The 15,947-nt window shown below is 39.6% G+C and overlaps 1 protein-coding gene across 12 annotated transcripts in view; it reads left to right on the plus strand.

The window, feature by feature from the left end:
* Positions 1-15,947, plus strand: part of MAST2 (microtubule associated serine/threonine kinase 2) — a 189,289-nt gene that overhangs the window by 117,131 nt on the left and 56,211 nt on the right. For 9 of the 12 annotated variants that reach the window (XM_035332500.1, XM_035332501.1, XM_035332504.1 and 6 more), the window contains 3 exons: positions 5,300-5,391; positions 12,343-12,418; positions 14,916-14,936. In XM_035332500.1, coding sequence (XP_035188391.1) covers positions 5,300-5,391; positions 12,343-12,418; positions 14,916-14,936 — 189 coding nt within the window. The remainder of the gene's footprint in view (positions 1-5,299; positions 5,392-12,342; positions 12,419-14,915; positions 14,937-15,947) is intronic. The other 3 variants (XM_035332502.1, XM_035332503.1, XM_035332505.1) reach the window with 1 other exon arrangement.

A 15,947-nucleotide genomic window follows, 5' to 3' on the forward strand; every position in this document is an offset into this window, starting at 1 on the left:
CATGCTCCTTGTCCTGCAGAATTCACGCCTTCCCCGTCATGCACACGCTGACTTTAATTTACTGGTACCAGCGTGAGATATGGGAACACACGAGTCACATGAGTTTGACCTTATAAAGGAGTTACACCTAAGGCTTTTTTTCAAGGAACACTAAAAAAAAAATTGTAGTAGCACTTTGGATTACTATAAATGGTTGTATTTGTGAAGATCAGAGATGAGCATGGTGGAGCAGCTGAGAGGGGAACCCAGGAAGGGATCCACATTGGTGGCAGGCAACGTGGTGCCTCGCTGGCTGAAGGTGATGCTGGGAAGACAAAGGTTCTGTGCCTGTTGTAATGGAGAATCTGTGACATTTTAAAAGTGTGTTGGTGGCCCTGTGCTTCCATCCTTCATCTGTTAAACCGGCAGAATTGGGTTTCCTTAAGAGACAAGAAGCGGTTATTGTAGGAATGTGCGAACTACCAAACCTACACCATGAATAATAATACATTCTTCCAGTTATTCTAGGATGAATAACTTTTAAACTATTCTGAATGTGGAAAAAAATATCAGTTGAACCAGATGCTTACTTATTCTTATCTATTTTAGAGAACTAATTATTCCTGTTGTTGGTAGTGCTAAAGCTTAGAAAATTGCTTCCATCTTTGAATTACTATAATTAAGACGATAACTTCCACATCTAGTTAACATTGCTGTGCAGCTGGTGCATTCATTGACATGCAGATTTTGGATTTTTTAAATTTTCTGCCATTGTGAATAAAAATTTTAAATACTTATTTTCATTTCCAAAATGTCTGTTTCTCATAAAGAAGTCTTTGTAAATCAAATCAACCGAAACTAAACTCCTGTAACATCAGAGGAAAAGCTCGTTAAATTTGGTTAGGTGATGTGACATTTTAGGGGAATAAGTTATCTCTGATACCTTTTGTAGGTGTGGTCACTAATGTGTGGGCCCCATTTTGTAGGCATGGCTTTGGGATCACCGAATTAAACACCACATCTGGAGCACATCTGATGTAGGACCTCTGAAATTTTGCTATGGAAAGAGTTTTTAGTTAATGCAAGGGTTAATCTGGCACTGACAACCTGGAGTAGTTTACAAAACTAAAATTCTATTAGAAGTCACAAATAGAAATCATATACATTAATGAGTACTAAAAAAATGTGGGTTAAGCCAGGATTTTTCTGTGCGTCGTGTTTACTTGCATAAACAGAGTCTTCGGCTATGAGAATTTTCTCTAGGCCAATAAATTTAGATAAATTTTGAGGAACTTCCTTATTATTCATTTCTAATAACCAGCAATGCTGTGATATTACTAGAGATCGGGGGTTGGTTATTTTTAATTTTTTTTTTTCCTGTGGCCCTTGCTTTCACTGCACGAACGCCTGACAGACGGGCATGAGCGAGAGTCAGAGATGTCCAAACTGACACCTCTGGGAGCAAACTGTTAAAATGAAGAATGAAACACTGATTTATGCTCGAACCAAAACACTTTGAGACTGAACATGAATACAAAAGAAGGTGAACTACTTGTTTAGAGGCTCGGCGCTGGATCGTCTGTTGGTCTCTAGCCGAAGGTTTGTCAGTAGGAGATGAGGAGTGCTGAGGCTGCGTGCAGCTCGCAGGTACTCTCCCAAATGTTCTCGTAAATCCATCTGGATGAGGGTGCTGGCTCCAGAGGACATTTCAGTGGGTCCAAAAACAGTGTCCAGTTACCAGCTCCACGTCCGATGTCCTGCAGTGTTCAGTTTCAAGAATGCACTTGGAACAGTTCGGTACACGTAACAAATGTTATTTTTACTGCCGGGAGAGAAGTTAACTCTAGCGATAGTAAAAGCGCTATTTCCGTAGTGATGGCAAAGGCATTGTTTCAAATATTTCAACATAAACTGTCCGTTTTGCCGTGCTTGGTCAGAATTAAATCAAGTTGCTGTAACTCTTTCCGTGATTTCTGGATTCCGGTTTGCAGCCTGGGGTTTGGCAGGCGGCCGGAGGCGAGCTGGATGGCACAGGGGAGCACAGAGGTGTCTGCAGCCCCATGCCTGGGGATCTGCCCTGCAGCGCCGGGGCAGAACCCAACCCCCCCAGGTCAAGATCAGGTTTTGCCTAAACTGGGAGGACCTGCAGGGGGTTTGCTCTTCTAAAATTATGAAGTGGGATCTGAGAAAAAAAAAAAACAACAACCACGTTAATGAGACCCTTACCAAATTGGGAGGGGAAAGGAGGGTCAGGGTCAGGCTCGCCTTGCGTTTAATGAAAAGGGCAAAACTTTGGCTTGTAAACAAATAATAATGCTTACAACCTCTCTGGATTGGTTAAGATTTATTTTTTTTTCATATTAAAATACTCAGAGGTATAGGTAACCTTTTCTACTTTCTCCTTCTACTCCTTTTTTATGTAGATTGAATTATTATTAGAGAACTGTTTGCAGAATTCATGAGCACTACTGAGCAATAAGAGATGAATAACACGATCTCCTCTCTACCGTTGGCCTTGTGGCTCAGCACTGAGCCCAGTACTGTGCATTTGGCTGAAGTGCATCTTCCAGGAAAGTATTTTGTCTTTGTGCGAACTCGGGGCCAACACTTAATATGACTTGTTTGGATTTCTTTGGCTCAGATTGAAGCTAGCTTCACTACTTCAATAATTTAGCTGTTTTTCCTGAGGAGGTGCTCAAACGCCATCATAGTGGCTTCCTGGGGCTGCTTGCCCAACTGAGATCCACACGTTACCTCACCCTTCCCCTCCTCTTTCTTTTTGGTATTTTTGCAACTACCAGGACTTCCTCACTGCTGTTCTGTAATTCCTCTGTGATTCCAAGGCCTCTTAACAAGTTTTATATATCTATCGAGAGAGCTCTTCAACCAGTAGAGAGTGTGGCTGTATCTGTAACATGGATTTGAGAAATCTGAAATTCTGGGTTTAGCCTCTGTGTTTAAGCTTTGCCTTGCTGCCAGCACACACGGATCGTGTACATGGCTAAGCGGGCCTCAGTGATGTTCCTCCTCCCCAGTTAGAGATCCAGTGAAATTGAAAGTATCAAATTTGGGGGCTGTAAAAAGAATAATGTTTTATTCCCAACTTGGGGCTAGGCTTTCACTCAAAAGCCATTCCCTCTGCTGGGTAAAGCTGACCTATTTTAATGGGCCTCAGCTGTGCTTGCTCTCCAGCCACTTAACCCTTTCTCTTTTGGTTCCTTATCTTGTAAGTGTATCGGAGAAAATGGGTTTTGGAAACTTGGTCCAATCTGGCAGATGCCGGCAAGCAGTTAAAAAGCTGAGCTTGGGACAGTTTGTGTTCCCCATTATGCTGTGATTTAAATACACGGAATGTTTCCATAGCAAGCTCCAGACATTGCTGTGGTGAAGTGTATTTTAGGAACAATTTTTAGCAAAAGAAATGACCGTAGAGGCCGGAGCTCTCTTTTCTCATAGTACTACTGTTTCATATTGACAAGATCTAAAATTTTTACGTAGCAATTTATATTAAGAAACTCCGTTTTTTTTTTAATTTCTGAAATAGTCATTTCCATGATATTAGAAAGCTCAGCATTTTTGTATCGTGAGATTGTCCAGTAATGTCAACATAATGATTATCTGCTACTCATGCTGGAATCGAGCGTTCTGTTTTTTCAACAGTTACTGGAATAGACTGACTGAGGACAAAAAAAGAAATCCATAAACGGAGATTTTAAGCCTCTTAACATCAGGCTGTTAGTTTTGCCATAGGATGTACACAATGGCAATCAGTTTTTGGATGGACTGTTGTTGAATAATACATGAATGTAAATGAAGATTGTATGGAATCAGTTGGATAATTTTGAGGAATGCTTTAAGTACACCAGAGAGCCTGAATAGCAGTTAATGGGGCTTCAACTTTATTACTGTTTATTATGGTTGGCAGTTTAGTTGTGTTGTTTTTTTCTTTTTTTTTTTTTTTTTTCTCTGCTTTGAGTTCTCCAGTTTCCTATAGAACAACAATAAAAAAGGCTTACAAATAATAATAGTCAGATACACAGTATCCTGTGGCAGCTAAATAGCTTTGCATTAAATTGCAGTTCTTGGCAGTCCGAGTGCATTTATCCTTGGCTGCTCCAGCTCAGGCGGTGCAGGAGGGACGGAGGCAGATGTCAGCACCGGGAGCCGTGCGAGCGAAGGCGCCTCGCCCGAGACTGCAGGGACCCGGTGCAGAGCTGCTCAGAGCGGCTCCTTGCGTCCCACTACTGCTTTCTCCCACCCCATGTCAAGAGCAACACGATTTTAGCACCCACTTTGCCAATTGCTGGAGTAAGCAGAAATGTTTCTGCCATCTAGAAAGCAAGTCAGAAGAACAATGAGTAAATGGCAGTAGTGTTAATACTTAGTTGTGAGATTTTGCTAGCTACAGAATTTGGACTGTTTATTCTATATTTTATGTGCATTTTTCCAACAGGGAAGGGGTGATCAGAAAGGAATTTAATATCCAATTGCTCTTGTTCATGGCTCCCATGATTTGAAAATAATTCACTTGCTCATTACAATTCACTTTTATCAGCTTTAGACCAAAATGCTTGCTACTAACAATTGCAGGCTGGGAAGCAAATGGAGGTACACATTGTTCTCTTCCTTTGGCTAAATTCTTTAACGCCAGTGCAAAAAAAAGTCTGAGCTTGCTCACAAAGAAGTATGGAGCAAAGTCATGGCAGTGATGGGGTGAAGTCAGCAGGGGGCTTGTTGGGAACTCGCTCTGCATGGTTTTCGATAGGTATTGCTGCATGTGTTTGTGAAGATTCTTCAGTCTCCGGGTTTAAGTTTTATTAATAAAATCTTGCTCATCTGCTGTGTTGTGCTAATGCTTTACTTGGTAATTTTAGCTCTGCCCTAAAGAATATGCTCTTGTTTCTCATGGTGATAGCCAATAGTTGTAACAGATTTATTTGCTGTGCTGGATATTGGTAAGAATATCTGAAGCATTGGAGTATTTCACTGTTCTCTGCTTTTTGTGTGATTTGTAAAGTGCAAGTTGCACATATTTTGTGAATCAGGAATGTTTTGTGGGCTATCTGCAGTGGCCCATGAGTGACCCATGAGATACAGGTTTTATGTTGCCTCTAGCATATTAAAACATTTGTTGCTGACAAAGTACCTCTTGGCCCTGTGTGCTTACTTCCCAGCAGTCAATACTGAAGTAGAGTGCGTGGGGAAATATCGACCTAAATATGAGAAATTTCTCTTTAGCTAAAAGCCGTTCTCCAGGACCTGCCTTCAGGTGCTTTTCTTTGTCTGGTTATGCCTTATAATTTATATCTCTTTCTTTCAGCTGTCGGACAAGCAACAGAAAGAGTTTGATTGTAACATCCAGCACATCTCCAACTCTCCCGCGACCACATTCCCCTCTTCATGGACACGCAGGTAACTCCCGGGGACTACTTTGCTTGGGAATCATTAGCAAAGATGTCAGCGTTCATTGCAGTGAGTTTTAACATATGGACATCAAGATATGTGCTTTGAAACGTACTCTGAACACAGTTTTTCACCATTTCTAACTCATAACCGGGTTTGTACAGTTTCAAAATGAATGTTTGTAATGCTTAAAATCTGGGACTCTGTTCCTCATCTGTTCTTTCTGTGCTGTCTTTCTACTTCTCTACTGCATCTGACCTCCACTCTTTCTCAGGGTTTCAGTCCTCTTATGTCCAGCAAAAGAAACAGAGGGAGAGCAATGTCAAATAAAATTAAATGTATACCTTTAAGCAGATACCTTACTTTGAGTCTCCCAGTACAGGTGATTTGTGCCAGTGGTTCTCATGAGAAGAAACATCCTCATTTGTGTCTCTGTGCCTCTGGCAGACCATCAGCTGTGCAGTGTGCCATCTATGGTCTCTTATCTCCTACTTAGAGCAACATGAGATGTTTGAAAAAAATAAAATTATACTTTTCTGCCGGTTTTATCATGTCAGCTGCAATGAAATGCTTATTTCAAAGCAAATGGGCAACTGCTTGTTAGTCATCAGGGGGAAGTGTGGGGAGATGTTCTTTGGAAAGAAAAAGAAAGAATGTTTAAACCTGTGGTAGCCACAGATTTTTAGAAAGGGTAATGCATGCGGGTTTAGCAGCTTGCCCGTGATGTTTTTATTGCTGAAGGAGGTAGGTGAAGTACGACTGTGTTGCTTTCAGCATTTCAGAACACAGGAAGATGGTTGTGTTTCAAATATGGCCCTAATGGGTACAAGTGTATAGCTTAAAACAGCTTGAACATTGTGGCACATATCCATCCACAGTGGAGCCTGTCTGGAAGCACATCCCAGTTGTGTTTAAGACAAGTAACAGTTGTTTTCATTAGAATCGGACTTTCCTCCTCCTACATGGCAGTATGTTCTGTAAATACTTTTGGGAGACTGAAACTAAGGAAATGCTGAGAAAGTACAACGAATTGGTAGTAGCTCAGCAAGAAGGAGCCATCTGCTTCTGTTCACAGCGTCTTGAGAGGGAACATCCAGCCTGTTGAAAGGAAAAAGAAGACAAAAGTCATTATTCAGGGATACCTGAGAAAGTCTCAACCACTCAAGTTTTTATGAAAATTTGCTCAAAGCTGTAACTTGTTTGAATTTACAGGACCAAAAGCTTGCATTTGCTAGAGGAATTCCATGTCACTTCAAACTCCCTTGGTTCTGTTGTGTGTGAATACGGTAGTCATAGCTTTGTAAAATGTGGGCCGAAGAAGGCATTTTTCATGGTAGGGATTCTCTGCTTAGTTACGTTGTGCTTTTTACTTGTTCTTAGAATTGATACGTATGCTGGATTTAGAAAATTCTAAATCAGCTCTACATTTAACTGAAATGATACAGAAAGATGCTCCTCAGAACCTGAAAGAAGTATCTGTGATTGGCAAATTCAACAAGATGTTGATGTCATTCTCAGAAAACAAAGGCAGAAATGTTCACAACAGAAACACCTGTGTTTTCTTTTGATTTGCTTTTCTCCACTGTCTGCTTCAAAAATGAAAAATTGGTCTTAGAATTTTTGATGCTGTCTCAGGCTTTACAAGCTTACCTTTTATTGGAAATACGTGACTGTCTAGAGAACTAGAGTAGCTAATGAGTGGTATGTCATCTTTAGCAGAAATCATCAAATATTTCTACTTTTTGTTCTAATGTGTCATGTGGGATTTAAAGCTATTAATTAAAAAGGACATCCTTTGTGACCTCCAAGAGTTGCAAGCGGAGAACAGGAAGATAAATTACTTGTAAGCTGAATTCCCTGCCAGTACTATTTTTAGGAGTTTTACCTGAGAATAATTATTTATTCAAAAGACAAAAGTAGATGAAATTTAGAGTAGAATCACAAATATTTTCTTAAGAAATATCATATATGAGATGTGAATTTGAGAACAGGCTGTGATATTTGTTTAGTATTTGAACAGAATCGATCAATCTGTTTGTTCAGACACATACACTGATAAGTTACTAAGAAAAGCTGCAGCCTCTTCCTGGCCTTTTGTGTCTTGAACATGCTCCTCTTCATGGCCATTCTGAACCTCTTCTACAAATCAAAGGAGCAGCAAGCACGCAGAAATAGAAGAGAGGCTTTCCAAAAAGTTCAAAACCACTGTTCAAAAACCACTATAAAATGGAGTTCCGTATGGCACTTGCTGCAGGAGTTATTCTTCTGTATGTAATGTAAAAGTCAGGGGGTGTGATGAATCACAGCTGACAGTCCATCAGGCAGACCTAGCTCCTAATGAACACTGATCCTGGAAAAATACACATTTTAGTATCTGAAGCAGCATCGAGATAGGATGTCATATCCTAGAAAACTGAGAGGAAAAGTAATACTTAAGAAGTCTAAACATTTGAGATGAAAGTATATCAAAACAATTTTTAACTCGGGTGTGGAATCACTTCTGATTCAAGAACTCTTAATGTGTTTGAAGTGTGCTAATTCACTTTTCAAGCTGTATGAAATAATGTTTTCCAAAATTACCTGGGACCTTGTAATTCAAAGCCACAGCTTTTAACTTCATGGGAATCACCCTTCTTAGTCACCCAAACTTGGATTGAAGGGGAGAGCTTTAGGAATACAGGTTTGAAAACCTTCCATTTATTCTATTACTTTTTTTTAATTACAAATTTAGATTATATATATGTGTATATACACACATGTATTATATGTCACAGAATCACAGAATTGCAGGGGTTGGAAGGGACCTCCAGAGATCATCAGGTCCAACCCCCCTGCCAAAGCAGGTTCCCTAATGTACACGGACATTTATTATACACACACACATATATAAGGCATGTATATATGCACACATATTTTCCTTACGTTTGTTTGTATTTCTTTGAATCATTTTTTTTAAAAAAAGATTACAGAGAAGGTGTGCATGGTACACTTACTGCAGTGTGCACATTGTGGGATGGATTACTAAGTTACTGTTAGATTATATTTTTAAATGTGAAGCTTAAAATCAATCAGACAAGCAACATAATCTTTATAATTCAGTAGGAAGGATAGATTCTTAAAGCTGGTTGGGAAAGGTCAGGCTATTTTAAAGTTTACTTTCCACACTGCTGACTTCCAGCGCAGATACTTGTCCCTGCTCCCATCTATAATAACGTGGAGGGAGCTGCTCGCAGGCAGCTCTGTAGTACTGAATTAAATTATTCTGCTCTTTTCACTGCAAGTTCAGTTCTTCCTTCTGGCTAAAAAGAAAAAAATATACATTTTTCAGAGTCCCATTTATGTATCTGTTTTCCCTGTATCAGTAGAAAAGTTCAGTGCTATACAGAAGGGCAAGATTCTCCTGCTTCCTGAACCAAGTGTGAATCTGGGGATGTCTGTTTTGAAGGGCCTGGGCTGCGGATCTACGCAGCCATCGGGCAGTGTTGTGAAGAGAAGGTAAATCTTGTACAGAGTGAGCAGAGCACGTCACGTACGACTTTAGATCCTGCCCTGGTTATCAAAGCTGTTGTTCATTTCCATTTTGTGTGTGTGATGCTCGGATGCTGTGACAGAGCCACGGCATTCACTTCTCTTGAGAGAGCTGGTGCCCAGGTTTCTTAAATGATTTTGGTTATTCTAAGACTTGTGTGTGCTGCAAGGCAGACCGTTCTGTAGCATGCAGTAAGATCCTTAGCTGCGTCTGTTAATATTCAGCAAATAATGCTAGCATATTGTTTGTAGAAGACCACAACAACTTTGTATTTATTTATTTTTACAAATCTCAGAAGCAGGCTTTACAAAAGGATTCAAGTCTGGGCTTTTGGACTTATTAACCGATCTGATGAATATCATGTTTGTAGATGACAGCTGAGACCTTGGCCTGTCTCTTGCCTGTAAGGACCATTCTTGTATTTTCAGGTAGCGGATGTACAGATGCTTTGGCTGCATCCTTTCAGTGTGTCCAGGAAAAGGGAAGGTTCATGCCTGAATTATTAACATTCATGTAACTGTGCTGATTTACCTAATGGGTAATCATTCTGTGTAACAACCTCCCTTCAGACAGAGTTGTTTCAGGTTCAATAGTAGCCAACTATAACCCTTGAGCAACAGGGGAATTTACCTTTGCTAACAGAATAAATCGTCTTTCGATCAGTCTTGGTGAATGAGACTGCTGCACTACGGCTTTCCTTATTAAAATTCCTTCAGCTATAACAGATGCAGCAGTACTGGGAAATTTTAGGGAAAGTAGTAATTCCCCTTCTCCCTGTTGTTGTTTTAAAAGCTTTACCCAGACTTGAATTGAGTAGAAAAACTAATTGCTTTTCATTTTAAAACTTGAAGCAAACCACGGGGGATCTAATTAAAATTCCAGTGTCTGGAAGGAAATATGCTATATAAATCTGAAAAAGTTGTTGCTTAAAAATTAATAGTATCTCTGTACCAGATTGTGCAGGCTCAGACGACTTGAACACCCACATAGTTAATTTCAAAACTTAAAAACTGTCATTACCCAATTTGTTCAGTTATTCTGAAATCCTATTTTGATCATAATCTGGAAAGTTTGCAAATGATTGATGAAGATATTAAGAAGGCGATGACAGTTCATTGCCTGTTCATAACAGCATTGGGCAATGAGCTTTTTGTTCAGAAGGATTGTCTTGACACAGCAGGATTCATCGGCAGCAAAGGTTTGGTGTGCACGCAAACACCCAGGTCCTACCAAGCCTGGCAGGCTTCCTTGCTATGTCAGAATATCTGCTTTATTGCTTAAAGATGTTGCTACTACTGCACCCCCTTCTGATCTAAACTGTTCCTTCAGCTTTCTGCTCTGCTAGCAAGTAGCTGGCAACCCTAACCCTAGCTGTGTGCTGCTGCTGGGATGTGTGTTTATGCACTGTTGAGTTGTTTTGTTGCTCTCTTAGTTTTTTTCCATCTTTCTTGTTAGCTTGCAGTGCCATCTAGACTGTGAAAACCGCTCAGCCTTCTCGGTTCGGCAGCAGTATGTCTCTGGTTTTCCACTGTGCCCATAAGAATTAGAGTGGGTCCAAGCTTGATAAATGAAGCACCAAAAAACATCTTGTTACTAATTTCTGATGGCTGTTCTCCCACTGCCACCCGGGATATTCTGGGAATGGGTTTGATGGTGTTCACTTTTGGGTGAAGACTTTGGTTGAGTCTTATCACACTGAACTGTTGGTAGTTCTTAACTAATAATTTATAACGATGCATTAAAACACAAAACAAAACCAACCAACAGGAAAACAAACTTGTTGCTCAAACCCTTTGTTTTTAATTTAGTTGCTGAAGCAGACTGTGCAGTGCTCTGGATTTCACTTCCCTCTCCAGTTCTCTCATCACCCCATGGCACATGTTAGATCAGCCCGGGGCTGCTTTAATCTCAACCAGCTGCTCTTTTTCCCCTGTACACTGTGAGGCCAGATGGAGCGTGCTGGCTGGTGCCACGGCCGTCCCCATGCCATCGGCTCCTTCTCCCTCTCCCTTTCCCCACCTGCACACACCTCGCTCGTGAGAAGTTGTGGAGCGATGCTGCTGCAGGTTTTTGTGAACCACGGTTGTGGCTGAAGTGCGAGAGAATGCCAACCTTCGAATGAGCACGGTGCTTATCTTCAGTTTCTGCTCAGCATAACGGTTAAGGTACATGAATAACTTGTGGTGAAATGAATGCAACTTAGGTATAAGCTGGAGCACAGTGCTAGATGGAAACAACCTCACACACAGCGCTGGCCTGGGAGGCGAGCTGGGCACCCAGTGCTTCTCCTGAAGTGGAGGCAAGTCCTCTGCAGGTGCCTCATCACTGATGTTTGCCCTATTGCTCTTGTCTAACGTGACTTTTAGAATAAATGCATTTCATGTGGGATCTAAGCCTGAAGATATTTCTGATGACCACAGCTATGTACCATGTGGTGCATTGTTTGTCCAGTATCTGTTTGTGTTCCTGCTCACTTTTTGATGTTATTTTATTGTCTGTACTCAAAGAAATCACTGTTGGCATATGTTTCCTATGGATAGTTTCTCTTTTGTGCTTGTATTAAGGATCTGAAAGAGCAAACCACTTAAGAATACGCCTGATAGAGGCAGTAAACTCACTGACATGAAGCTACTAATTTATCTTCGAAATTTCAAAGGTTTCTGCAGTTAGTCTATAAATGATTCTGGCTTTCAGGAGGCCTTTTATGAGGTAGTTGCTTTTTACTTAGAAATAAAAGGCATTTTTTATACTACTTACCAACTGTATGCTTACACACCATAGAACAAAGCCAGGAGAAGATTCCTGTGCAAAGTAAAAATCAAGCATTAGTTTATCCTCGGTGTATGAATTCACCAGAACTTTCATTTTCGTAGTAGAAGTATTATCTCAACAAAGTGGTGGTTAGGGTAAAGGCTATATTGTGGCCTGATGATCTTCCGTGAGTGTTTGGTCCTTTTATTATCATGTATAGTTCTTCAGTATGTCTTTTTTCCTCAGTGAATTTTACGTTCAGCAGTGATAAGCACTTTAAGCATGAAGATGCTTTCTTACTACTTCTTATTCCTGAAAGTGTCACCAATGTCATTTCTAACCCAGGTTTTTCATTGGGAAGTGTCAGGTAAAGATTGTATGTGGGAATTATTACAAGACATGTAAAATACATATTGTATTGTGTGTATATATGATGCACTACTTATTTAAAAACAAGTCAGAAAATGTACACCTTAAATTGTTTTAAAAGGAGGGACACTACTGATACATTCATATTGTAATATTTCTTTCGCAAACTAATATGTAAGTGATGAAGAGCTCAAGGAGCACGTTGTCAGTAATTTCTAGCTACAACTTGCAATTGAAAGTGTTTCTGCATGGTTACTCAGAAGTTACTCTATTGCAAGTATGAATTAATTTTTGTTTGCTTTCTCAAACAGGCAGCAGCCCTTTGGACAGTCCCAGAAACTTCTCACCAAATGCACCTGCTCATTTTTCCTTTGTTCCTGCCCGAAGGTAAGTGAATATATCTTCAGTCTGAATTGGCAGGAAAATAGCGTGTAACTTAAAAATTGCCTACAGGTTACAAATTTTGGGGCTGTGTTTTACTTTCTCTGATGTTTCCAGTTCAATTTTAATTCTTTTTTGTTTAGGTCTTGGCAACACTAGGAACATAGTAGGTACTTTTCAGACATAAAAGATGATAAAGTATATAAAGTAGTAAATACTGTTACTAGGGAAGAGGCAGTGTTCTTCCAGGAAGATGACATACAGGCCGTGTAAGATAACAAGCACTTTAGTCCTAATGATGTAAAAGCCAATTATGATTAGAATAACTGTATCTCAGTGGTAATCCTAGATCCTCTTCACACTGACTAACTGAGGTGTATTTTAAGTGTGCTGATCTTGTTTGTCTTTGTGCAGACCTAGCAGAACTACCTCAATTAGGCATGCACTACTGCATTCATTCACTGCTGTCTGAGTGGTAACAACTTCTTAGTTTTCTCTGCTGTCTTGGGGATTGGTGTCAAGAGTACATTACCACTCTAATGAGGAAAATAGCTGATAATTGAAATTGCAAGTCTACAAGAACTGCTAAAAGCAGAGCAGTATCGAAAGACCTGAATGCAAAGCTATCATCTGTCCAGTAGCAAATGCTGGACAAATGCTGGTCACACTGTGTATCAAACTGGTGGAAAGAAATCTGATACTGTTAGTGACGAATTTAGTATAAGGAATAGGATAGAAAGAATAAAGACAGCTGAGAGAAGCAAACAAATGGAGTATTGAATTTCATATCCTAGCAGGTAGGCAGAAGTGGATAGTGATACAGAAAGTTAAATTTAGTTGAGAAGTAAAGAACAACAACAACAACAAAGTGATCCCAAACAGGATTTGGGCAGGAAGCAGGATTGCTAGATTCAAGTGTGGGGAAGATATTTTAGAATTGCTAAACTCTCCTTCAGCTGAAGTTTCTTACCTGGGTTAAGATTACCTGAGGGGGTGTCGTTCTCAGAGGAAGTAAGTTTTCTGAGAAAGACAAATTTAGCTCAAGTACTAGTTAGAGAAAGGGTAGGTCTCAAAACTTTAAAGAATAATGAAGGGTTAGGATTTGGAAGCATGCTGGGTTTATAAAATGATGAGAGAAGCTGCAGGTATACACTTTGTCTGGATGACAGGTAAATCCTGGAGTGTTTCTCCAACTGGGTGATTGCTAGAAGACCTGGTGTCTTTGAATACTCTTTGAAGTAGAATTTGGTCTTCACATGATTAGAAGAACTTTATAAAATCATGTAAAATATGAAGAGCTGGGTATGTATTTTCATGTTGTGTCAGAGGGGGAAAAAAGTCAGTTATAAGTGGTGTTAGAATAATTCAAATGGACTCACTTCATCCACTTTTATTTTTAAAGAGGTATCTGAGCCTGACTGGGGTGTATTCTCTATGTTCTGCTGAAGTAAACTGAATTTTTACCAGTTTTCTCACTTTCTGGAGTTCTGGACAATGCATTAGAGGAAGAAAATTGCAGCTGAAACCGTTGTCAAAGCTGAACATTATTTGTTGGCTGTTTCAGCTACATCAGTATTGCTACATTCTAAATTTCCAAACAGAAAATAACAGTTTTAATACTAAAACTCTGAAGAGTGCCCTTTCCTCCTTTTCCACTTTTCTTATCTGATTTTTAAAGAAATAGACAAATACAGGTTAAGCCTGTCCTAATAAGTGGTGTGGTTCATTTTGCAGCGTGCATGCTACTCTGTATACTTTACCTGTCACTGAAAAGAACATGTAAGCACAGCTTGCTTTAGAAGCTTTTTTCTATTTTCTACTTGTATTACACCCCGAATAGCTATGCCAGCAGTAACAGTACATGCCTATTATATCATCAAGCAGTAGTATCAGAATAACTTCTGTTTCGAGTATGGTATTAAGTAATTTAAACTGTTTTGCTCTGTTACCCCAGACAAACAAGTATTTTGCTGTACCCTTTTGATAAGCATTGTTTGGGTCTTAACAGAGTTCTTACCTGATTTCTTCCATTGCCATCAAAGAAATGATTTGTTGCTGGTTTTCTGCCTTTTGTGTTTGATGCAATTTCTTCTTTTGTTATCCTGTTTGCATATCTCTTGTGATTTTCATTCTTTGATTATAGCCCTGTCATGAGTTGATTCTTGGGAAGCAGTAGGGATCACATTTGGAAAATACATTTTATTTTAAAACCAATTTCACTACAATAGACTGCCCAAGATTTTCCTTAGTTTAGCTAGTGCTTCATCATAAATCTCCTACTAGATACCCTTTCAATGACTAATTCGTCTCCACAAAGTTAGCATGTTCAGAAATCCCCTTGTATGATTAAGGTAACGTATCACTGATTTTGTCCATATTCAGTAAAAGTGATCTCACTGAAATACTAGTAACAGAATACGAGTTTGTTTCTATTTTCCAAAATCACACGTGCATCTTTTACTTCTCCCTCCCTCATTGTCATTGTACAATTTCTTCCATACAGCCACGGACACAGAGCAGACAGGTAACGTGTATCATATCGCTGGTGTATGTGTGTTTGTGAGCTAAGCTTCTGTGCAGCCAAGCACTAGCTGGTGTTCCTAACAAGTTTGTGCTTATAATAACCCCATTTAGGCATTCAGTTTTTATTCTTTGGTAATCAAAACAGAAAATCTTTGGATTTTGACCTAAAATGTTAAACAGGTAGTGCTCTGGGAGAAGATGCTTTGTTCTTCTATCACCTTGTTTGGAAATTAATTTATGTTCATTAAATAGCATTATAGCTGCCATAAAAATACCTTGTTAACTAACTTATTAAAATGGCATTTTAAAGGCAAATCTCATTGCTCCCATGTTTTTGTTGTTCTAGCTAAGTTTATTTTACAATAAATAATAGAAGACCAAAATTTTCTCTCCAAGTATCTTTTCCTGAAGCAATATTGCGTAAGGTCTCTCTAAAAATATTTTTTTATTAACAAAACACGGAAGTAGCTTTGAAATGTTTTGCATAAGTGAAAGAGAATTTTCTTTTAAAGCAAGTCTTTTTCCCACTGCCTTTGATTTGCAAGATTTCTTCACTTGTCCCACTTCCTTCTGCTAGATGCAGAGCTGATATCCATTGTCCTGACTGCTTAGCACATTTCTTGCCTAGATTGCATCAGTAGAAAATAGCCCAAGCATGAAGAGGTGCCCTGTAATTTGCTAAGGGAGAAGGATTTTTTTTAACATTGTCAAAATGAAAATGCTGAAGTATTTTCAATGCTCAGCTTAGGCTACTCAGTAAAAGAGGGGTTAGGCTTTCCTTTTGCAAAAAGTGAGTGATTTGTACATTCCTGTCTACTCTTTGAGAAGATGGGAACATATTGTCCTGCTTTGGGACTGAGGGTCCAAACCGAGGTTGAATCATTGACCAGAAGATCTCCCCAGTACCCCTGTGCATTACAAGAAGCTGAATGAAGATCTCTGTAGCTGACAGCTGGTTTTCAGTCCCTGAATGCAGGACACAGTGACTTTGTAATGCTGGTCTTTGTTGTTT

The sequence above is a fragment of the Oxyura jamaicensis genome, chromosome 8 (genome assembly GCF_011077185.1).
Source record: "Oxyura jamaicensis isolate SHBP4307 breed ruddy duck chromosome 8, BPBGC_Ojam_1.0, whole genome shotgun sequence".
Taxonomy (NCBI): Eukaryota; Metazoa; Chordata; class Aves; order Anseriformes; family Anatidae; genus Oxyura; species Oxyura jamaicensis.